This window comes from Empidonax traillii, unplaced genomic scaffold (genome assembly GCF_003031625.1).
Source record: "Empidonax traillii isolate 1590-97213 ecotype Southwest subspecies unplaced genomic scaffold, ASM303162v1 scaffold679:size546144, whole genome shotgun sequence".
Taxonomy (NCBI): domain Eukaryota; kingdom Metazoa; phylum Chordata; class Aves; order Passeriformes; family Tyrannidae; genus Empidonax; species Empidonax traillii.
In genome coordinates, this window is record NW_020955872.1 from 313,575 (window position 1) to 338,152 (window position 24,578).

Genomic DNA, 24,578 nt, shown 5'->3' on the forward strand with positions numbered 1-24,578 from the left:
ATTCATGGGAGAAAATGACCCAGATATGGGTCATCTGCTGTTCTTTTCAAGTGTGATAAGATCTCTGATATGCATTCGGCCAACCAGCAAGCAGAAGGAACGTGATTCTTTGGTACATCTAAAGGACAGAGCTCCATCAGGACCAAGTTCCTAGAAGCAAAGGGAGGGTTTTGCTTTTTTTTTTTTTTTTTTTTTTTTTTTTTGGGGGGTGTTTTGAGGTAGGGGTTGGGGTAGTTTGTTTGGTTTTGTGTTTTTTTCCTGTTTGTTAATGCCAAGATTGCAGCTTTCAGAGTGTTAAAATGGAACCTTTAGTCCCTAGCCATGAGGATGCAGTAGTACACGGTTCACCTACAGAGAAGTAAGGTAGACTAAGGTGGGCAGTGTGTCAGGAGGGAGCTGGCATTTTCTGTTGGGAATGAACCCCAGGTAATGCACTTCATGAATTGTCAATTATTTAACATTAATATCAACTCATGTGCCATATCTTGCCTGTCTTTAGCCTTTAGAATTCTACTTATCAGTGTACTTACTCCTCTATCCTGAGGTTTTTTTAGGGGATGGTAAAGAAGCCTGCGCGTATCTTTTTATCTCTTGAGCACTATTGCACTGCTTATTTTCAAGCATAGCAAGACAAACGCTTACAAAAAAAATTAAAACATGATTCATTAGTATATGCAACTGATACAACTGATTTATCACACAAATGCTGCACAGACACCTGGAGTTCAGTCCTCTCAAACTTAAATTGGAGGGATTGCTTATGACTGTACCATTCACTTCTTTGCTACTGTGTCATTCCCTCTGTGTATTCCAGTGAGTCTTCAGACACTCAGCTGAGACTTTCAGTAACAGATATAAAGTAGTGCTGGCTGCAGAGCTCATGGTATGAGTGCTGAGGTTCTGTCTCCTCCAAGAGCTTGACTGTTGCTGCATTTTCTGTGTACAATTTTTGCCCAGCAGTTGGAAGTTTAGATCCTGGTTATCATCAAAGCACTTTCTGTGTGTTTATTATAGAGAATTATGACTCTCTGTTAATACTTTATATATATAATATAACCAGAATTTATTTAAGTATCAGGAGTTCAGTCATACTGCTGTACTACTGAAATAGTGTAATGTATGGAATTGAAATGCATACTTTCTAATATTGCTCATTATTTCAAAAGAGAAAAGCTTTATAAAACCCTAAAAAAGTAAAATGGTAAAAAAAGCTTCATCTGACCTTCATTTCACACCTATTCCTCTGACCTTGTTTTTCTTTTTGCTCTTTTCGTCTCCTCTTTGAATTCCACTGTCCTATGTGTTTCTTTGTGTTTAACTTAAGCCTTGCCCAGCTCATTTAGGCTTTGAGCTTGTCACAGGAGAACAGGGACTGGTATCCATTATGTTCACAGGTAATGCCTAGCAGATTGAACTTGCTTTTCTTTGGTTGCTGGGCACTGCAGTCCAATTATCACTGTGTATGTGTTACTAGTCCTGGAGTAGTGGGCAGCAGTGAGCACAGTCTCCTCCTCCATTGTTCCTCAGTGGTCCTATAGATCTGTCTGAGCCCAAACTAATAGGTCTAGCTGAGTTTGAGCTGGATTCATGGAATATGTTGGTAGTGTTTCCCTGTGCACTTTGAAGTTTAAAATCTGAGCTGGCCTGGACATGGTATTGTCAAGCAGTGCTGTAATTCAGTCACTGAACTCCAGGTCACTCTTAAAGCCAGCTCCAGTTAATCCACAACTTTGATAAAATGCCCAAGGACAACGGTGAACTGACTGTATTTACATCTATTTTAGGCATCTGAATCCGACTTAAGTGACTGTGATAATAATGATTCATGAGATGAGGATGCTTTGCAGACAGGAGAGGACCAGTAAAGGCAGGGTGTAAAGGAGGGCATGGGTCATATAGAATCTGTTTGGGAGACGCAGCAGTGAGGGTGGTGTTAGGATTTTCAGTGCCAATTGATTAATTAGATGTCTGGAATGCCAGACTGTTAAAAACAAAATCAAAAAATTATTCAGTTGGAATTTTACACACATGTATCCTAGCCAGAGTTTCTTGTTTGGTTTGGGGTTTTTGTTTGCTTGTTTGTTTGGTTTGGTTTCCATGTGGCAGGAAATGGTAAAGGGAATCAAGCAGATGTCCTTTTGAGAGACATCAGAAATAAAGGTCAAAAGTTGCATTCTAAAGGGTCTAGTAAGTGTATATAGAAATGTGGGTAAAAAGAAAAAGTGAAAACTTCACTGTGTTTTATTCATACATCTTCCACGAGTTATAAGAAATATAACTATGCTTGGTAAGTTAAATGCTTTTTTTGAAAATACATTACAAACTAGAAATTTTTAATAAACTTGAAATCTCAGAGGACTTTTTATGAGTTGCTTATGAGTTGGAAATATTTGTAAAGTTCGACTGGCTAGGCTGATGGAAGAAAATACTTCTAGAGCTTGAAATTCCCTTGCAGACTGTTGTTCTCATTTAATACATGTAGAGATCTAATTAGCAGTCTATAAAATACCTGTCATCAGAACAGTGTGCTTTTAAGAAACAATAGTTGTCAGCAAAGTTTTGAGTAGGAATTTACATTTTCTTCTTTACATTACAGAGTAGATCCCTCTACAGTGCTTTTTTATGTTACTGAAAAAGTTGTGCTGTGTTTTGGAAAGAAAAAAAAAACTTTACAACATATTTTTAATAGGAATAAAATCCAAAAGTTTTCTTTTTGTTTTATTATTGTTTGTAAGCCTAGATGTCCCCTAAAATGTTTCTGCTTTATAAATTTAATAACAGTTGAGGAAATTGGTAATTTTGAAGTGACAGTAATCTTGTGGTTTGAAAAAAACTCCACTTGTTTTTCAAGTGTGAACATTGAAACATGCCATAAACCTCCTGCTGCTTGTACTGCTTTTTCCTTTACAGACTGCTTGAACTTCTGTGCCTTGCTGTAATCCAAACATAGCTTTCAAAGCTTTCATTGGAATTTTAATGATTTTGAAATATGAAGATACATGAAGTAGAATTATCTAAAGCATGTTACCCCTCTGCTTCTCTGGGGTGTCTTTGTTCTAAGATAATGTGGGAATAATTTGAACTCCACAGCTGTATCTATCTGTGATATTAACTCTTGACTGTATATAGCGTGTTGGTTATAAATCTGTTTGCATGAGCTTCGCTGATACAATGGTCCCAAGCTACATAAGAAGTAGGGAATCAGTTTTAAAATTGTGTAGTTGTCTCCATGCACATAAATACGGTACTGCTGATGTGCACACATAGACCACGATTCACTCTTGTCCTGCAGTATGTGCAGGTTTATAACAGTAAAAATATGTGGTGGAAAGCATTTAGTTTTACCAATATCTTAATTTGTATTTCTTGTAAGATGGTAAGAATAGCAATGGTACCATTGGATTTTCCCATCCATTACACTGATACTGTAACTTCATTAATTTATGAAAACTTTGTAGCAAATCATATTTTCATATTAGTTTGTTTAAAGTGCAGGTAGGCAAGTTCTTTGTTAGATGAGGTCCTATGACGTTTAGATTTCTCCAGCCATACTGATCATTCATGTGTGTGTATTTTACAGGGTGCGATGTCTGTGGACTCTATTACAGATCTTGATGACAATCAGTCGCGACTGTTAGAGGCTCTACAGCTGTCTTTGCCAGCAGAAGCCCAGAGCAAGAAAGAAAAGGCAAGAGATAAGAAACTAAGCCTGAACCCTATTTACAGACAGGTTCCCCGGCTTGTAGATAGTTGCTGCCAGCACTTGGAAAAGCATGGTAAGAATATTTTGTTTTCCCAAGAGGGGCAGATGTATTTTTAATATAATATAAATAAATGCATATTTTAAGAAGCAACTATATGCTTCCAATTACAAAGTCATCTTTAAGAGTTAGACGCTTTCCGTCCTACTTTGCCTCTTGCTAAAGATAGTCTCACTTACAGTATGAGACTTACTTGTCTCGTACTTAGATGATAAATTCCCTAAGGCTCTGTGCTACAAGCTTGGAAAGCGGCCCATAGAGTGTGGGGATAGAGATTTTCTTAGAGGTCACTCATCTTGTACTGGGGTACTCAGCTCTGCAGGAATAGCTCTACATACCCCTCAGGTTTACCTATACCTTGAGAATAAAAGTTTAAAATGTGCCAGTCAGTCTGAAGTCATTCTTCACAATGAGTGGATCTTATGGTGTGAGAGCTAAATGAACTGTTTATACTACAGTGCAAGACTTCTGATATTTAAAGATAGGGGCTCAGAAGAAGAAAAAATTCCATGCTAAATATGTATTAAGCTTTGAGAAGCTTTTTCCTGTTCACTACAAAGCTTGAAGGCTGACTACTCAGTTTGTCCCTGGCTTGATTCCTCTTGACCAGCCTAAGGCTCAGGCCTGCTGTCTCCAAAGGGAATTACAGACTCCTGCCAATATTCTTCTCATGTCTTCACGGTTGTCCAGACATAAACCTCCTACAGTTTTATGTAATGCAGAAAGAGTAGTCAATCAAGGTGTCTGTTCACCATCTCTGCCAAATTATCTTAGTCTTGTAAATTTTTTTAATGAGAATTGAAATAACTTGGCTGCAGCGAGACAGAGTTATCACGTGGTCAGATAATAAACAAACCATAAAATAATGGTGACTGCAACACCAAATGATGCATTTGATGCCTAATTTCACCAGAAAGAAATAATTTACTGACTCAGAATGAAAGACTTTTGCAGATGAGGGACTGCAATTTAGACAACAATGCTGAGCTTTCACAATTTATAATTTAAAACTATGTTGCTTACAAATATTTCAAGGAACACTGCAAAAGATAGTCATTGTTAGTCTTTTACAGAGATTAAATACCATGCCTGACAAATAAGTATTGGATGATTAAGGTTGAGATAAATGACTTCCATCCCTTTAAGCAAGGGTAGCTGAGTTTGGAGAACATTAAAGTGTCTGATTCAGCCAAAAAAGCCATCCAGCTGAGTATCATTTGGATACTCTGCTTTAATGTCACTTGATCATCTGTGATAATTTTTTTAATCCACTTAACCCACTCTCATAACAAAGATTCTTTTCTATACAATGCTCTTTACTAAAATATTTGCTTTACATTGAAGTTTTCTTTTAAAGGAAATTTATGATGGATTATTGTTCATTGTCTGAGAGTGCACTATAGTACCCTGCAACACAAAAATATGATATAATTTGGAGCAAATACTGATCTTCATTTTTCGGTTTAATCTGTTGTCCACAAGACAGTCACTGGGACTGAATGACTTGGAGAAATTTAAAGATTGCAAAAGATGGACACCACTGTTTGCTCACTGGGGTCATAGAGGACTTCCAGTTCTACCAAGAATCCTGTAGCAACATCTTTCCAGGCTATACGATGGACCAAGTTTCTGATTCTGAAAATACTTAGTAAGCATAAATCCTTTAGGCTGATTTTTCAGCAACAAATCATCAGTGTTTTCTGATGAATTCTTTAAATTATAATTTTGGACATTATATGACAAAAAATGGTTATGTTTTTAGCCATAAAAGCCCCTTTCCTTGTTCACCTTGCTTGTCTTTCCTGGTGTCGCGTCTCAGAGATGTAAGGCTTGTAGGAGTCAAGTGTAGAACAAATACTGTATGTCTCTGCAGGGTAACCAGTGTGTGGGTTTTGCCCAATGTGTGTATCTCCATCCCTGCTAATGTCCCTGGGTTTACTAAATGGTATTCCATCAGTGTAATATTCTGTTAATCAAAGGCAGAAGATCTGAAGTGAACTGTCATGTTGAGACTACAAATGAGAAAGTAGAATCCTGTCTGAATTTCTCTGATGAAAATCTGCAACTCCAGACACCATTGCAAAGTGACATATCTCTTTGTTACAAGTGTAGCTTATAGATAACTTTGTCCTTTTTGCAAAAATGTATAACTCTGTAATATTATATTAAGTACACAGCTCCTTAAGGCTCTAAAATTGCCATAGCTAAAGGCCATGTTACCTCTAGGGTAACATTTACTCTCAAATTTTTCAGGTCCTGTTTGTCCGCAAAGTATGTCCATTTGATAACCGTGTTACTGTTTGTTTGATACTCTGGTGGTACCTACAGGGCTAGATGAAGATTTGAACTGATTTCTTATGAAATAGCAGACAACACCCATTTCGTAATCACTTTAAGTCTAAATGACCCACTTCTACACTTTGAAGTACAACAATGCTTCTTTATAGCTTTCCCTCTCTATAAAAGCTGTTCCTACCGTATAAACTGCACACAACTCCCATGTAGAGTTTTTGCCTCTCATAGTCTGCCTGAGTGCCCTATTTATGTCCCTTTGAAGGAAACTCTCAACTTTGTCGTGACAGGCACTATAGAGCCAGTGAGTAACCCAAAACACCAGCTGCTTCCTGTGTCCAAAGACACAGCTCAATGCTCACACATTTAGTTATTTTATAACCTGTTCCCTTGGATGACAGTCCTGGAAGTGCCACCTCCAGACCTTGAGCAGTGCCTCACTCTCTGCATACCTCTGTTCCTCATGCAGCAGCAGTGGCACTATCAAAACGGCATCACAAGAAATGTTGCAGAGATGCCATTTTGCAGATTAGGTGAGGTTCTTAAAAACCACAGTGGTTGGCTTCTTAATCACAACTGAGTCTTGCCTCAGCATGGTAAGTACAAGTTTGTAGAGAAATATGTTAATATTTTTTTTAATATTCTTTAAAGTATACACATGTATACACATATTTCAGATTGCTTTGGTTGAATGCAATTTTCAGGAGAAAATTTAATGATAAAACAGTTATATGATATGCTACACTTGCAGGTCTCCAGACAGTAGGAATATTCAGAGTTGGAAGCTCAAAAAAGAGAGTACGACAGGTGAGTGGATATGGATATGGTTTTCCTTCATGAGCTATGATATAAACAAATCTGATTCCATTTGTTGTGATTTCCTCCCCATCCATCACCTGGTGAAATCAGGGTTTCTGGGTCAGTGACTTAATCAATTTTTTTGATGGCTCATAACAGGCCATTTCCAGTATCTTCTACATCTGGTGAAATCCTTGTCAGGTTCTCAGCAGGTTAACAGTCTGTTATGTTTTGCTTTGCAAAAGTATCACAGGGTTGGAGATCCAAATAGACTGCAGTGATGAAATTTTCCAAAGGTTACGCTGTGGGGAAAAAAAAAAAAACTTGGCTGTTCAGTTCCTCTCGGAAACAGCTGAAGCTCCCAAAGTAAACTCAAACTGTAAATCTTTTTTGGAAAACTTACGATATGAGAAAACATGCAAGTACAGAACAATCTCTTTGACCCTCAGATCACTGCTCCTAAATATCACCTTTCTTTTACCGCTGCTAAACTTGAAGGTCAGAGCAGGTCCTTCCAGGTCTTAGTCTCAGCTAAATGATAAAAAGGCAAAGGTCCTGTACAATTAGGTTCCAGAGACAAAGTCAGAAGTGGGTGTTACCTCACCCCTAGATATTGCATTGTTATTCCCAGAAACTGGGAATACACGTTGAGTTAGAGCAGTAGGAAATAGTGATTAATGTTTGTGTGATGTTTGAGGAGGGGTTAGAAAGTTACAGAAAAATACCCCTCCCAGGAAGTATAAGACAATAAACATCAAACAGGGAAAAAAAATAGCAAAAGAAAGCTTGACTGCATCTGATCCCAGAAGTACTTTGTTGCAAAAACAGCATAATGTTTTGTCGCTGTGTAAAGTTACCTTGAGTAGCTACACTGAATTGATTTTGGCTGGTATGACAGTATAGCCTACTGACTTGTAGCTTATTCTCTAGCAGTTTCTGTTGTTGAGTGGCTGGTGTAACACCAAGCTAAGAACATTCATGGTCTGCAGAGGCAGTTGTTAGGTCAACACTGAACTAGATAAAGTCTTGATGTTGCCTCACAAGCTTTAATATCAAAACATATATTATCATCTAGGGGTGAGTACAATTGCATCATACCTCTGGAAGCAGAGAGCTTCTATTATTTACTTGTAAACTAAGCTTTACTTTGAACATCAGTGACTTTCAGCAGTTTTTCTTGTGTTTTCAGAAGATGAGGAAATAAAAATATTTGGGTATCTATGTGTTCTATTACACAGACTAATTTATTGCACTGCGTAAACTGATATATTTCATTAAACAACAAGGAAGCATCAGATTGGCCCTTGCAGTTACAATAATAATTGCTGTCAACATGAACACATGGGAAAGTCTGGATTCAATTAAAATTCCACTCATTTTCTGAACCATGGAAAGCCAAACCCAGCACTCAGATTTTGGTGTGCTTTTGCAGCTGTTCATTAGTTTTCCTTGTCTAGAAAGTAAGCATATTTTTGTTTTCCTTCCTTTCTCAGTTAGAAAATGTAATGTTTCCATTGTAGTTTGTTGCAGTAAATACATAAATAAGTAAGTGCATGTGCCAGTGGGTTTTTTGGTTGATGAACAGGAAAAGAAAATCTGGATCAAGTGCACCTATTACAAACCTCCTCCTTCACGTTCAGTGGGGTGTAGAACAAAACTTCCTGAGCTTGTGTTGACTCAAGGTGGTAGGTCTGGGGCATTGGGAAATCAGATACCATCTTGTGCCCACAAACGATACAGGTGGTCGAGCAGAGTGTTGTTGCCAAGGTTAGGGAGGGCAGCCCTTGATGCTGGGCCTGGTGACTTGGTGGCAGCTTCAACCCTGAGGCTGAAAAGTGACGTGGCTGGAGCTCTGCTCTCCCATCCCCTCTCCTAGCACGGATGTCCTCATTGCTCATATCATAAGCTCCAGTGGATGCTGTAGTTCAACGTAAGTATCTTCCAAAAGTCTGCAGGTATTCCCTCTGAATGGAGTCTGAGAGACCTAAAGTTTTAACTAAAAAATACACACTTTTAGCAACCATGTTAAACAGACAGGTACCTGGGCCTGAAATGTGACCATGTCTCACCAAAGCTTCTCTGATACTGTGCTACGTAGGACATCTCTGTAGACCTCACTAGATATCAGAAATATTCAAGGCTGTAACAGGAGTTGATGATTTAGACGGTTATTTGGAAAGTCTGAATTCCTGATGCAGTGCTAATCTGTTTCCTCAGCTGCTTTTGGCCAGTAAGTGCAGAAGCAATCTTCTAGATTGAGGTAATTCATGGTACTCCATGGGGATGTTCTGCATTTGCCACTAGTCTGGAGAGTAGAATTGAGCCAGGAATGAAGTCCTCAAGTTGGCACTGAAAAATCTTTGACCACAAATCAGCAGGGGGAAGCATAATACTAGATAAAGAGCACATTCTGGTCTTCGTAGTAAAATTATTCATTATTAGTAATGATTGATATTAATAATGTTAAAACTAATCCTAATAAATTAGAATGGAGGATGGGGTTTTCAGCCAATACCTTTCACAGCTATTATGAAAGAAAATTTCAACTGAAAACACAGGATTTTCATGCTGTACTCACTCAAGATAGATTTGCACGTGGTCAGGATTTGCCACAAATTCTCACAGACAGATAGTTTGCTTGTGACCTAGCTTCTTTCCTCTTTTTGGTACGTCTGTAATATTCCTGGTAAAGAAATCTGATACCTCAAATTTCCTTTGTTAGTAAGATTTAGCTATAATTACTCTCTGAGAAGATAGATGAGAGATTGTGATACCTCATAATGTTATCAAAGGTATGAATTTTTTCAAGGAAATGAGTTTAAAACATCTTGACTCTTTTCAAAATGAAAAGACAGTAAGAGGTGGAGCTGTCAGCTTGAGGAGAGTATTCTGCTCTTAGTACTGGGAAATCTCTCCAGAAGGGCAGGCTTTTATCTTTTCATAAGGTATCTTGGATGTGGGAGAGGAATTTTTTTCTGCCTTTGGGAAGCATGATGCCTTTGAATTATACAGAATTTTTCTGAGGACCATAGCTGGAAAAAAAATAGCAGTACCTTATAATGGTATTATATTGTGTTTGTTAACTCTGTAATGATGATCACTTAGTGAATATAACTAAATTAAAAGGCAGAACAAGGTGTGTGTGGACAAATGCCGTGTGAGTAAACCTGTGTGCTTGCTGTTATCCTTACAGAGAGTCTTAAATCACAAGGGAAATGTGTGTTTGGTGGATATTAACATTATCTTATTATTAATGTTTTTGTATGAAATTGTAAATGTTATGAAACGCAATTTTAGTCTTTCTGGTTCTGGGGATAATGCAGTAAGGTGGTATTATAAGAAAGCCTTTCTTTCCATTTTCCTTATTCTCCATGGTTTCTGCCTTTGATATGAATCTTGCATTTCTGCAAAAATTATACTTGGGCACATTTTTTCTTGCAAGAGTGTTATATATTAGCTGGCAAGAAGAAATTGTATTTTCTTGCAGTCTGGTACAAACCTCAAGTCATGTATCACGAAATAAGCAGCAATTGGACACAATCTTTGAGCTTACCAAAAACTAGTCATGCCCAAGCTCAAAAGTGAAAATGAGTAAATCTACTTCTTAAAAGATTTTCTGTGTTGGGATGTATTAATTGGGACAATAAGTGACGGTGGTTTTCTGTCATGATCTTTTCCAGTTACGTGAAGAGTTTGACCGAGGCATAGATGTTGTATTAGATGAAGAGCACAGCATTCATGATGTTGCTGCTTTGTTAAAGGAATTTCTGCGTGACATGCCTGACCCACTTCTCACCAGAGAACTTTATACACCTTTCATCAACACTCTCTGTGAGCTCTACAGCATCTTGATTTAGCAGTTTTCAGAAGCTAACCTGATCAAATTCTTTTATTTCTACTAATCGTCTTCTTGTGCATTTAAACCTTTAGCCTTGATTTGCTCCTAATATTCGTATATTATAATCATTGTAGTGTATTCTAATATACTGTGTTATATATAATATACTATGCTATAGTGTATATTATATATATAAAATATTATATATAACATAAATAATATAGTATATTCTTTAGTATAAATTTACTGAGATTTTTTCTTTTTTTTCATACTGTGTAAGTGTAATCCAGAAAACTAGAACAGCAGTGTTTTCACTTATTATACATATTTTTGCATTTGTATATAGGATGTGATTTTATTTGACCCTGTCATTGGTTCAGCTGTACCAGATCACAGACTCCCATTTGAATCTCAGTATCTTAAAATTTTTAGAGCTGTTCACTGACCAAAATTCCAACCTACCTTAAGAAATTCAAGTTTCTTCATAGCTAATGGTCCTTAAAGCCATCGTATTAAGTACAACGTGTTGCCTCAGATCTGAGTGCAGACTCTCATTGATTTAGGAAAAAGTAAAGTTTAAGCTTCAGCTGTTGCCTAGTATGTGTTCTTCAGTATCTTTCTAGCCCCCATGCCTGAGATCCTGCCTCGGTCCCATCTTACTGGCTACCATTGCATTTTAGATGGTTGTAGTGATGGTGTTTGCAGAATAGCCTTTATATCTCTAGTTACTTTTCCAATCTCCCAGGACCTCTGTAAGATGCAAAACTGTAAGAAAACTGATTAAAAATGGCTAAAGCATAAACCTGACTCAGATGCTTGCCAGCTACTGTATATATCAGTAGCTGTACTTTAATGAATGGAGTAAATAGAAAAGTAAGCAGAATTTTTGAGTCCAGTTACAGTGATGGAGTGTGCAACATGGATTTTGCTCTCTTATAGGATGAGAAAAGTTCTTATGAATTTGTGAGTGAAATGTTGATCAACCGAGGCAAAAATCCCATAATAGTAGTTGTTGCACATTTGATTTTTCCTTGAAGTTTTCTCCTTGTCTTCTGACATTGTTAAGAAAATGATCCTTAAACACAGCTATTCTTATGCCTTCCCTTGGGCTGGAAACAGTATATTTGTTCTGCTTTTAGGTTAGTTGGAGTGATTTTCTTAGAATATATTTTTTCCCCTCTTAGTATTAGAGCCAGATGAACAGCTAAGCACCTTACAGCTTCTCATTTATCTTCTACCTCCTTGTAACTGCGACACCCTACACCGGCTGCTGCAGTTCCTCTCCACAGTGGCTGGCCATGCAGAAGACACCAGAGACAAAGATGGCCAAGAGGTAAGTCCTGGTCACTTGTGTCCTTTGACTTTGCTTGACTGATGGTCTGAAAAGAGATTCTTAAAGCCTTGAAACATTCACAGTGGTGGCATACCCCTGGAAAGATAGGAGACAATTAATCTACTTGCCTACACTTTTGCCATTTCGTTGTTTACTATGTTCTTAGGGCTGTGAAAGCTTAATTTTTGTGTGACTTAATCAGTAAAGCATCTACCACTTCCTCTGGGAGATCTGTAGCGTAACCAATCTTGTCCTTAATGTTATCCATCTAGCCTTGTCTTATCCTATTATGTTCTATGGAAAAAGTCAGAAAAGGTCAGGCATGCAAGAATATGCTTTTTCATTCTCTTTTCGTTCTCTGTTGTTACTTTCTTACATGACCTTTGGACACAGCAATTCACTTCTTAGTTCCCCTAGCTTCCTTGTGTGCACTGGGTTGTGAAAAATAAAAAACAAAGGACAGGAGCTCCAGCTGTATCCTTACAACTGACAGACCTCATCCCTAGTTGGAGTCAGGGTGTTCATCTTTGCCTGTTTTTCTTCTGGCCTCCTTACTGTTGGAGTCTGGACCAAATTCAGTGGAGAGATTGGTGTGCACTCACTCTACAAATACAAGAATACCCATAGCAGTGGGGCTGAGATGCACTTCTGAGCGTTCACACGTCTGCATCTGCACCCAGAGAAGACCTGAAAATCCAGGCTTCCCGTTTTCTACATGAAAAGGCTTGAACTAGTAGGCTGCTCTGCAGAAGGTGGCAACTGTTAACTTTGAATAAAATGGATACAGTCTGTCACCGCTTAACAAAATTGTACTGGTTTATTTGCGGAGTGGACTTCTCTGTACTCTGAACTGCAGCAGAATCTACTTCTGAGGTTACTACTAAGACTCTTCTGAAGCTCCTAGAGAATTTTGGCTTCCACACGGAAAATCCTGCTGATTTTGTCAAATTTGGACACCTTTGCAGTTGTCTGGTTTTAACAACTGGCACTTTGAGACTAAGTTTTTCCTCATTTCTGCCTCAAGTCCTAACTTCCAGTGTGCTGCATGTGACTTCTAGGCCTATTTCACTTTTAAATCCACTTTAAATGGTATTATTTTTGTTCTTAGCAAGGAGTTGGTAAAAAACTACACCACTATGATGGAAATCACTAGAAAGAGCAGCCTGTAACAGTTTTACTGTGCTTGAAAACATGTATAAGCCAGCTAAGGTCATGGTCTCCTTGGTCCTGCAAAAAGTTCTTTGTTGGTTCAGGAATGTACCCAAGAGGATCTTATTGCAGGCCTACGAGATGCTGCTTAAGAGAGTTGAGTTGGTCCAACAGTTGTATTAAAGGCATTTTCATTCCACTTAACAGTACATCAGCTCTGCCACAGGTATTTTGCCAAGGCAAATTTATGTAAGCTCTCTTGACAGTATTGTAAGCATCAGGAATATTATGTGCAACTGAATACCTTTTATAGATAATATGGTATTTTGCTCACAGGTATTTAAGCCATTTAGGAATAATTAAAAAATTAAGTGAATAAAGGCATACAAGGGAGAAGAAAGTATTTTATCAGACTGTTTGCTATCACTGGAAGGAAAACAACCAAGCTTTGGCACACAGACCCTGTTCATGATTTCTTTCAAAAGCCATTCTCTCACAAAGATGAAGATGGATGAACTGTATTAAAATTACTTGTTCAGTTCATTTCAGTGGATATGTTTACAACATTTTTTAAGGGATGCCCTGAGGCTGCCCTTAAGAAAAGTCCCACTGTTTGTACAAACAGCCTGCACATGCAGATCCAGGCACAGCCAAAGGCTGCCCCTGGCACACTGGAGGCACCACATGCCTCTGCATCCTTGGTGGCTTCAAACCCAGACAGAGTTTGAAAAGCAGGTCACCCAAAAAACAGCTGGGTGCATGGTAGTATGCAAATAAGGGAGTGTGCTGTTCTCACAGCCATGCTGGGATGAGTCTCTGAGCAAAGAGCCAACATGTTTGCTACGACTTAGTGCAGATGTCTCTCCAACATTATACAGTGGTCTCACCAATAAAAGGAAAAGCTCTTTTTTATTGTCAGCTCTGTGGTTTCTAGTTGAGCTCTGTAAAAAATAAACCAGGTGCAGTCAGTGCACAGTTGTAAGTTTAACTGGAGTATTCAGTAAATGACCAGCTAAAAAAAAGTATTTAAAAATACTTCTTTGAGAAGATCCATTTGGTATCATTCATTTCTTGACATTCTATTACTGCCTCTTTTTGATGCCTCTTCGTGTCCTTTTGTAAAATTGTTTGTTCAAATGTAATTGAAGCAAATGAAAAATAACTCTCATGAATTTTTTTTTTAATCATCCTGCAAGAAGTACTGGTTCAATGGCTGAAATTCACTTACAGTCTTAACTGTTGCCATTGTCTTCTTCATTCCAAGAGTAGCAACCAAGTGGAGACAGAGAGAAGAAGCACATGACCCCAACTTTTTGCTCTGTTGAAGGAATAGAGGGGAAAAAAAATAGTCTAATCACATATATAAGAATGAAATTTTTGGTATAATAATGTGTGGCTTCTTTTTCAGCTCATTTCTGTCTAGTGTAGTGTATATTCCTAGCCTTCTACTTCCTCAAAATTCAGGTTATTATTGGTTCTTTGAGCACAAATTTATAAAAGCAGGAAAAAGTAAAAATACAACCAACCAAAAAAATTCGCCCAACAAGTAGACATTTGGCGTGTTCTAGCAGACGAGCAAAAATGTGGGAAAATACTAATAAAAATAATGACTCTGTTCCTTAGTTATCTAAACTGTTTAAACATGGAAAAGTACCACTGTATATGTTTCAAGTCATGAGTGCTATTTGAGAAAGCTAGGAGTTTTCAGTATTTGGTTCTAAGAAAGGGTCACGTGTTGGGATGATGAAGCAGGAGGGAGGTTTCTCTGAGTTCAGAAGTATGCCACTGTCAAGGGAACTAAGGGCAGGAAGTATTTTCACCTTCTACTCCTCCAATTAATTAAAAAATGTATCCTGAAAACCCACAATGCTTGTTTGCAGAGATGTTCAAACAAGGTGTTTCAACATTTCTAAAAATTGTTCATTTTTATTGGACTTAGTGCTAGGTTTTGGGTTTGGTGAATGAAGCATCTGTGAAATCAGGAGAGTGTGTGTGTGTGTGTGTGTGTGTGTGTAGGGGTTTGAGCATGTGTAGATGTGTGTGTACACATATCTGTATACATTACACCTTGTGAGACCCCACCTCGTTTACATTCTGTTTTCTAGATTACTGGGAACAAAATGACATCACTTAACTTGGCTACCATCTTTGGCCCTAACTTGTTGCACAAGCAGAAATCTACAGACAAAGAATTCTCAGTTCAGAGCTCAGCTCGAGCTGAAGAGAGTACTGCTATCATAGCTGTCGTACAAAAGATGATTGAAAACTATGAAGCCCTTTTCATGGTAGGTGGACATTTTTTCATATTACTCCTATGCATTTTTAAGATAAGTGAGAGAATACCTGGTTTGTTTTAAAGAGGACAAGGATGAAATAAACTGTAGAAGCTGCATTACATTAGGATCAGTTAGTATTGGTAAAAGAAAAAAAAAATTCTTCTAGCAAGGAGAATGATTTGGAGTAAGTAGAAGGATTAAAAATGTGTATTTACATCTTTCCTGGAATGGTTTCTGTGTAGATAAGGATATATTCCTTAGAAGATTTCTGTCTGTGGAAATGATGGGGTTGGCTATTCAATGTATACTAAACAATGCATGGAGAAGACTGAAAATTACCTTTACATCTCAGCTTTAGAAGTCAGGAAGCCAGTTTTTCTGCAGGGATTAAGAGATCCTTGGGTAATTTAAGAAACAGAGAATTTTTTTGTTGGTTGGATGAAGAGGAAGGACAAAGCTTTCTCATTTGTCAGTTGGATAAGAGGAGTAAAACGTAAATCTTTGAAGTTCCTGAGTTCCTTTCTGTTCTCTTGCTGAAGCAAGGAAGTTCTTCATAAGAAGGCTGATGGCCTTGGATTTGGACATGTTGTTTATTTAAGATGCAGCTTAATTAAATCACATTCCTCATCCCTAGCACTTACCTGGACAGTTAATTCTGTGGCTTTGCCTTGTGCTCTTTTTGTGTACAAAATTATAGGCCACCTCGGTATGACTGGTGCCTGAGACAGCCCTGCTCTGGGGTAGCAAAGGCCAGTCAGACCTGTGTGCACTATCCTGTCTTCATTTTAATAAACATACACTTCCTAACACAATCAGTAGCCTTGAAAAAGTGGAAATAGCTTTTGTTGTTGTGTCCTGAAACTAAGCAGCACTGCATGTTGTTACACTGAGGAGATAAGTTCCCAAAGCAGAAAGAAGAACACTCTGAAAACCTCCTTTATTGCTTCAGCAAAGCTGAGTGCTGGAGACCTTGTTGGAAGAAGATGGAGAAGCCTGAACTGTGGGCTGATGGCCATGTAGCACTGTAAGGGGAAGGTGTCTTATCAGATTTCAACAGGAAGAAGAGCATGAGAAAGCAGTCACGAACCCTGCCTATCAGTCCTAGCCTCAGATGAACTTCTTTGTGGTTTTCCTTGCATATATTTTTATTCTTGCGTCAATGAGACACAGTCCTTCTTTTTTATTTTTTTTTAATGCTTTTCACAGTTTAGGGAAATGTTAGGTGCTATTTTTCCTTCAACATCAAGAAAAGAAAGTGACAGAACTGCACTCATGGGTGAAGGTCTGCTGGCCCAGAGTGGGGATGGCACTATCAAGTTTAAAATAATACTTGAGTAAGAATACTTGCAATACTTGAAGTCTTCTTACTGTTTCTCTTTAAGAACTTCTTACAGCACAGGCACATCTCAGTACATAATACTTAGGCACACATTCCGACTTTCAATCTGGAAAGGGTGGGGCTAAGGTTAGACTAACCTACATATGGGCTCTTTTAATTCTGACAGATTTATTCCTCTGTCTCTTCAGTACTTGCTCTTTCATCTGAAGGTTAAACGAAGTGTGGGAAAAAAGTTTTCTTTTGTTTTCCAGAGCAGCTTTTACTGTTTATACTTGACATTTATGCTACTAAAAAAAGAAAAACATCTGGACTTAAGCATTCAGCTACAGCTGTAACATAGTGTATTTCTACTAAGGTGCTTTTGTGTTTGGGGGTTTTTCTTTTTTTTTTTTTTTTTTTTTCTTCTTTCTGTTACTGCTATACGTGGGGAGGTTATAAAACTGTGATTGGCTTCAGCATTGAAACTGGAACAACATTTGTGAACCAAAACCCAGGAAACCAGGATGTGTTGGGGTACCCAGACCAGAATATCAGAATGATTCTGGTGTATTAGTAGGTCAGGAAGGTTCTGTTTGTCAGAACAACCCAGGATACTGAGCACTGTTTTCATAAGCAGCTATCAGTAACATCAATATGGAATAAGAAATGTGGATTTCTTACGGAAGATGGAATCTAACCTTTCTTCAGATGTCAGTGATAAGATCTTTCATATCCAATTCTTGCCCATTTCAGTGAGACTTAGGGATACATTAAAATGTTTTATGGAAATGTATAAAGGACTGTTCTTTGCTAGTCCATGAACTATGTCCAGCAGCTGAATGCAAGGAGGCACAACTCAACCACCCTTCATCTTGCTGGCTTCGACTCAGCATGGGGATAGAGAACAGCACCTTGGTCTTGCATTTTCATCTCCTAACATGCAAACCCAGCCCTGCTGCAAAGAAGCACTGCATAGTGTATTATTTTTACTGTTAGGGGCTACTGTGGCCTCCCCACTGCAGAGAAAGACACACACTGCCTTTCTGTGCTATGTCAGTAGCAGGGGACAGCACAAAGGAGACACTCCAAGGGTCCCTCCACCCTTTTGTATCTCAGCATATGACTGTCATATAGCACCCAGCTCCAAACCTCAGAATATCTATTTTACTGGAGTCCTGGCAATTGCAGAGCCCTCTGATACATCCTTGTATGTCCTCAACAGCTGTTATTTCAGCAGTGTCTTGGCTTCCCTTCTGTCCCCGAATTTCAAGTTCTCATCCATCTACTCAGACACAATTGCCAGTCAAGTTTCAGAAAGAAATATATGGATTCTGTTTTACCCTTTAACTTTATCTGGAGTTTATTCTACAATGTAGAAGGGCTGTCTAAATGAAGAAGTTGCAGCACACCAGGTTTCCAAAAATATATTCCTATAAAGATAAAATAATTTATTTGAAGACTAGTATATCAGTGAACATCAGCAAGATATTTTTCCAGCTTAGAGACTGAATACAAATTTTAAAAAATGAGTGTTTGGTTACACAAGTTTCTCACAGAGATTGTGGATCAATCTTAATTAAATTATGCATATCTTCATTTGTTTTCTAATTATTTCCTTATTTAAAGAAACAGGCCTTTTCTGTAACTTGACTCCCTAAATACCTCCCAAGCCGAGGTATTCCTTTGGGCAATCTGTTAGTAATTCTATTCCTATTTCTCAGGAAATGTCAGGGAGAACAAATGGCCCATGCAGTGTGACTTGAAGGTCAAGATATTCAGGCTCTGACAAGTTGCATCTAGAAACATACATTGCACAGTTGATGACCTCTTGCTGAGATTGTCTTGTCTCCAATTCCATCTGTCATGAGTGAACCTGAGCTGTTAGTTCAAGTTTTTTGGATGGTTTCATCTATTTCATTGTTTTGAAGTTTGAGCTGAATGTTCCACTGGGACATGGACATACTCACTTAAGGATTGATAAGACTCCAGGAAGCACAAAATTTACTTGTGCAGATTTCAGGGTTCCATTTCTGCTACCTGCCCAGGAGATGTCCATGATATCCTGCATCATCTGAAACTATCAAGAGTTTTGAGGGTTCATCTCCATACGAAGCGCAAAGAGAAGGTTAGCAAATGAGAAGGCCAGACTCTAAAGAAGGTGACACAAATTCCAGCTGAGCTTGTTGCTTGGAGTGGCTGGAGATGTAGCAGGACCCATTTGTAAGCCTGAGTTATGGACAGGTGAACTCTGTAATTATTAAAGGTCTAATTAAGCATAAGCAGCAATTTAAATGCTTCTGAGAGCTCAGAATTTGGCCATGTGGATACCTGAACATTAAATATTTATAAAGTTTCATTTGGAAAAATGCTGACCTTTGGCAGCCCTCACTTGAATGAAGCAGTTGAAGATCTTTGTAGATAGAACAATTGCCGCGAAATTTCCGTAAGACAAGGACATAAATAAGTCAAATGCCATGGAATATATGAAGAAACACTCCTTCCATTGTAATTGCATTTCACATTGTTTCTAAAAGAAGAGAAGTACAGCTCCTTGGAATGGAGATTTGTAAATGTCAGTGTCCACAAATCTTTGAATAGGGATGGAAGGTGAGGACTTTGAAGCTTTTGAGATTATGATACATGAGTAATCCCACTGTTATTACCAGGTATAAAAACCAACTGGATACCAACTATTTATTCAACAGTAATCAACATTTAACATTGTGCAAAGTGATTTTTAGTTGTACTTTATCTTTTGTTACATGAAATTTCTCTTTTAAGTGGAGGCTTCTGAATATTTTATACACCCTCTGTAAACATATTGTACTTGGTCTTTTAGATTAAGCATAGGACTACAATTGTTGGTGAAAGGATATTAATCTCCAGCTAAGTATTTTATAATGTCTTCATAGGTTTCCCCTGATCTACAGAATGAAGTGCTTATCAGCTTATTAGAGACTGACCCAGATGTTGTGGACTATTTGTTGAGGAGGAAAGCTTCCCAGTCATCGTGAGTAATCTGTTTTTTCCTCATCCCTGTTTCTGCTGGGAATTTCTATCTCCCACTGGAAGTGTTCAAAAGGTTCTGGTTTTCCACAGCACTTCTGCACTGTCGACAGTGGTGTAGAACTACCCTCCCCATTACACAGACTCTGCCAAAGAAGTTATGACTCTTGTACAGAGTTTTCTAAAGACAAAACGTGTTTCCCAATTCTGAGGAAAGATTGTGTTCTGCTGCAGAGAACAGAATGACATGTACATAAGAATATTCAGTGCACTGTTACCTGACATGATGTATTTTAGTGATCTGCTGGTTTATGTTTTGGATTTGTTGTAGTCTTCAGTAACAGGAGGCGTTATTCCACTATCCTTGAACACATCCTGGAGTGCCTTAACACCGTCCCGGTGAGCCGCTTGACCAGTTTGTCGTTCTTTTCTTATAGTATATACACATAGGACATTGTAAACAAGTCAACTGCCACAACAGCACGTTTATGGAGACTCTTTGGATATTATTTAATTGTATGCTTTGTGAAAGATCTGAAGAGAAAAAACCCACAATGACCACTCTTGCAGTTATGATATAGAACATATTTTGACTTTGTGTGTGGTGGTGTATATATGCCTGCACCCTTGTGCCTTAACGCTGTGAGTTGGTACATTCATCTTAACAGGATTCCTGGCTTCCTCATTGGACCACACAGTCATTGTCTTTATTCTAGCGAATCCCAGTATGTCAGACCCAAAAATCACAAAATTTGACAGACCTGCTGTAAGTGGTTTTTAAGAGGTTTCCTAGACTCTAAACTGTCTAGAACAGATTGGACTTTGTCTTCCTGTATTTATGGAAAGTGCCTAGTGCATTCAGAATATAATTAAATTGAATTTATACAGTCAGTTAGGGATGATTTTTTTCCTCTCCCTCTGAACATTGTACAGTTCGAGATAATGTAACAGTGTGCCTGGCTTTAAACAAAGAGATATACAAGAAATAGTTAAGTTTTAAACACCTAGTGGAAAAAGCTTTCCTCAAATGTACACTTTGGAAACAAAAATATGTGCAGAATGTATTGTGTTTTAAAGGGTTTTATTAGTTTGCTGACTTAACCACATGAACAGATAGCATATAGTAGCAAATTATCACAGGTCATCTGATCTGGGGTAATTTTCTCTATGTGAAATAATTTCAGCTAGTTTGACTCACAAGTAACCGTGTGTATATTTAGATCACAATAAGTGCAGGATAGTTTACAAGTACATTAGCTGTCTTTTACATTTGTTTCACGTGTGCCATGAGCCAGGACTGTAATTAGGAGAGACTGCAAATCACATGACGTAAAGTGAAGTCTGTAGAGACTTCTTTTTTTAAGCCCTCAGTTTGGAATGATCATAGAATTTCTAACTCAAGCTAATAAAAACCTTCATGCTGGATCATGCTGGATTTCACTGTCTGTATAATAAAAAGACGTAAAACTGTATCTCACATGTGACTACACATATCAATTGAGCATAAATTAGTCGCAAACCATTGTGGAGGTAACAGGTTACTCTTAGATCTTGTTTCCTTAATTGACCCTTTCCTTGAGCTTCCTTACCTTTAGCCAACATGCACACCTACAGGAAAAAATGTATCTTTTTTGAAAAGCTGGTCACAGTTGACAAAAGGCATTTTGTAACAAAAGATTCTGAAGCCAAATAGGAACATATAGCTGCACTAGTACTAATTTATTGTGTTTTCAGTAATGGGCAGATAAATATCACTGAGATAGGAAAAACTATCTGTCATTTTTCTTCTACTCTGCTATCATGTAAGTGATTAATTTTTATGTTAATGAGATATGTTTTCACTGTGATTGCAACTTCTCGGTTAAAATATTCCAGGCAATTAGAGGGAATGTTGCTTAGTGTTATTGCTAGGAGTGTGATGCTCTTAAGAGATGAATCTGTTTCGGAGCATGATCTCAGTTTTGAAGCTACATATTTGTTGCTTATTTTTCCTATAAGAAATGGGAGGCAGTAGACAACAAGGAGATGTTTGTCTTTATTTCATAAAAAAGAGACTCCAAAATGCATCCTTACTGCTCTTGGAAATTGCCTGGTTACATACTCATGATCCAAATGTGGATCTGTGGAACAGAAAACTTTGCATATGCTTGAGAAGAGCTAGTTGGCTACGTCAGAAGAGCTAGTTGGCTGCATACAGTAGAGTATGGAATCACCTTCAAGACTTTAATGTCACATTAATTGCTTTGGCGGTCCTGCTTCTGCAATTGCCCTCACATTTCTGCTTTGCTGTCATAAATGCTTTCTTGACTCTGGTCTAACAGAGAAAACACAGGACAAATCACAAATTCTTCATCTTTCAGTTCTCTTAAGAGCTGAGCATTATGAAGGGTGTGTCAGGGAATTTTTAAAATGTTCATGGTAAAGTGCTAATTACAAATGGCAGCAATTGTGAAGTGTGCTTTTGTGGACGACTCCCCAATTTTTTGTATATTGGCTTGATGACAATGGAATTTGGGGTTTACAGCTGTAAGATGAAGCATCTTTAAACTAACAAAAAATAAAATCTATTTCTTATGATTATTTATTGCTTATCATGGTTAGTAGTCCTTTTAGAGTGAATGAGTTTCAAAGTTACAGAATTTTTTGATGTTTTTGGATTATGATGATGGGTTTTAATCCATCCTGACCTGTGGCACAAAGATGAAGCCATAGGTTGTACAATATGTGTAAATGCAGTTTTCAAAGCTGCAGAGGCTCTGTGAGTATTGGAGTCCTCTACCCTGTTACAAGAGCAACCACATCATAATCCCATAGTAATCTGGTTTGTTGGTGGCACCTGTGTTGCTCAAATGTGTGTGGAAATTACTGTATGCTGCCAAGCCTTCACACTCCATATGACTTGCCTCTTGAATGCATAATTGTTTTCCCACTCAGAAGCTTTAAGGTATAACAGAAAAGGATTTCTGCCAGAAACGGAAAGGGATTTCTTGTTTTGATGGCTTTGATGCTAGTAGAAAAGTAGGAATATCCCCAGTAGAAGTAAGTATGATTATTAACATTTTTCCAGTTTATCCATACAAGTAGACTCTGGTGACTAGCATAAATTATTAGAAGGATGCCCGTTGGTTTGGAATCTGAAATCATATTTTTGAACTCATGTGGCATAGGTTGCTTTTTCAGCTTTCAAATCTTTTCATTTGTACTTACCCACTTTTTAAATCTTTTCCTTAACATAGTTCGTAACCGCTGGAAAATACTTTACTTGCCCTCCTGTTTTTCACATTTGATTGAACAGAATCATCTATTTATTCTCTATAGGGACCATAATCTGCCCTTCTTCATAGACTGCATATAGATGAGTGGGTGTCTTGCGTAGTTTGCCTCCCAATTTAGTTTTTCCCTGGTGTGTGAGTAGAGAATCTCATTATCCAAGGGAAGAAGAACTTTGAATTTTAGTAAACATCTGTTTGCTGATGAACTCAAAAGATAAAGCAAACAGATGCAAAAGTTTTGTTTTAAGGAAGTGGAGAATTTGTTCTTTGCAAAGATGCAAACTGAAGTCTTTTGCAAGTTGTATTTTATTTTGTTCATGAAGAGCATAGTAAACGTATGAGTTCAGTTTCCAACATTAAAGTACTCAGTCCACTTTGATTTTTTTTTTGTAGTAAGATTGACAGAATCCACAGCCACGTCCTTTGATTTTTAAAGCTATTTCTTCTAAACAAGTTTGAAAGTGATTATATATATATATATATATATATATATATATATATATATAAAATAGCATGGGCTTACCAGCAGAAACTGTAAATCAGTTTAGAAACTTGAACATTTAAATCTTTTCGAAGACTTGAAAGTTTCCATTCAGGTAAATTTATAGCAGGACCTCTGTCTTGAGAAGAGATAGACTATAACAGATCATTCAAGGTAAGACATGAAATCAGTGTTTCACAAAGCTCAAGTTTATGTTCCCACATTCTTTCATTTCCATTTCTGTTTCCCTTATTCCTTGTGTTACCTTGCCATGGCTAAGTGGTGGTTTACCTCTGTCTTGCCCTATGCAGTACAGTTAGGTTTTGGTGCTGCAAAGATTTAGATGTGATAAGCATCTATTGTTGGTGTCACTAGTAGTGTCACCAGTTAGTGCTAAGTATGTATGTAGGCTGGCAGGATGAGCTTTACATGACATTCCATCTAGAAAGCTGGAGAGAAAGATATTTGGTCATAGGAAACCTACAGATACATTTCTTCCCTTTTCTAAGAGGTCTTTCTAGTTCTTCTTAAATTCCCATGACATTACTTAAATCTCATATCATTGCACAAGGATTTTTTAGAACTTAGGAGGGCAGATGAAAGAAGTAAGGGGCAAAAAAAAAAGGGAAAAAAGGTTTGTAATAGAATTATGCATACTTAAAATACAATAATTCCTCAGTGTGTGGCTGTTTATTGATTAATTTGTGTTGGACTCGTCTTCAAATAAGAAGTTGAGCTGGAAGTTACCTAATTGAGGCTTTTTTAATTTTTTCTCTTTTCTTTTTATTTTTTAATTAATGACTCCCCAGCACACAACACTGGGAAACCTGGGACAGAGCTACTTAACCAAATGGCAGTTCTGGTTTTTTGAGTTAGTCCCAGTTAAAGTTCAGGATAGGATCAGTTCAGTGATGGCTTTCTGGTTGAGATTTACTGAGGAGTATCCTTATTTAATTAATGATTTCCCAACACTTTATGATTTCTTTTAAAAAAAATTAATATTGACTAACATAATAATCATGTTGTTGAGTGTATATATTTTGTTTTTTGGGAC

General features: G+C 37.7%; 1 protein-coding gene across 3 annotated transcripts in view; it reads left to right on the top strand.

The window, feature by feature from the left end:
• Positions 1-24,578, top strand: part of ARHGAP6 (Rho GTPase activating protein 6) — a 321,793-nt gene that overhangs the window by 290,650 nt on the left and 6,565 nt on the right. For all 3 annotated transcript variants that reach the window (XM_027899620.1, XM_027899621.1, XM_027899622.1), the window contains exons 5-10: positions 3,581-3,776; positions 6,805-6,860; positions 10,532-10,682; positions 11,874-12,022; positions 15,277-15,456; positions 19,678-19,775. In XM_027899620.1, coding sequence (XP_027755421.1) covers positions 3,581-3,776; positions 6,805-6,860; positions 10,532-10,682; positions 11,874-12,022; positions 15,277-15,456; positions 19,678-19,775 — 830 coding nt within the window. The remainder of the gene's footprint in view (positions 1-3,580; positions 3,777-6,804; positions 6,861-10,531; positions 10,683-11,873; positions 12,023-15,276; positions 15,457-19,677; positions 19,776-24,578) is intronic.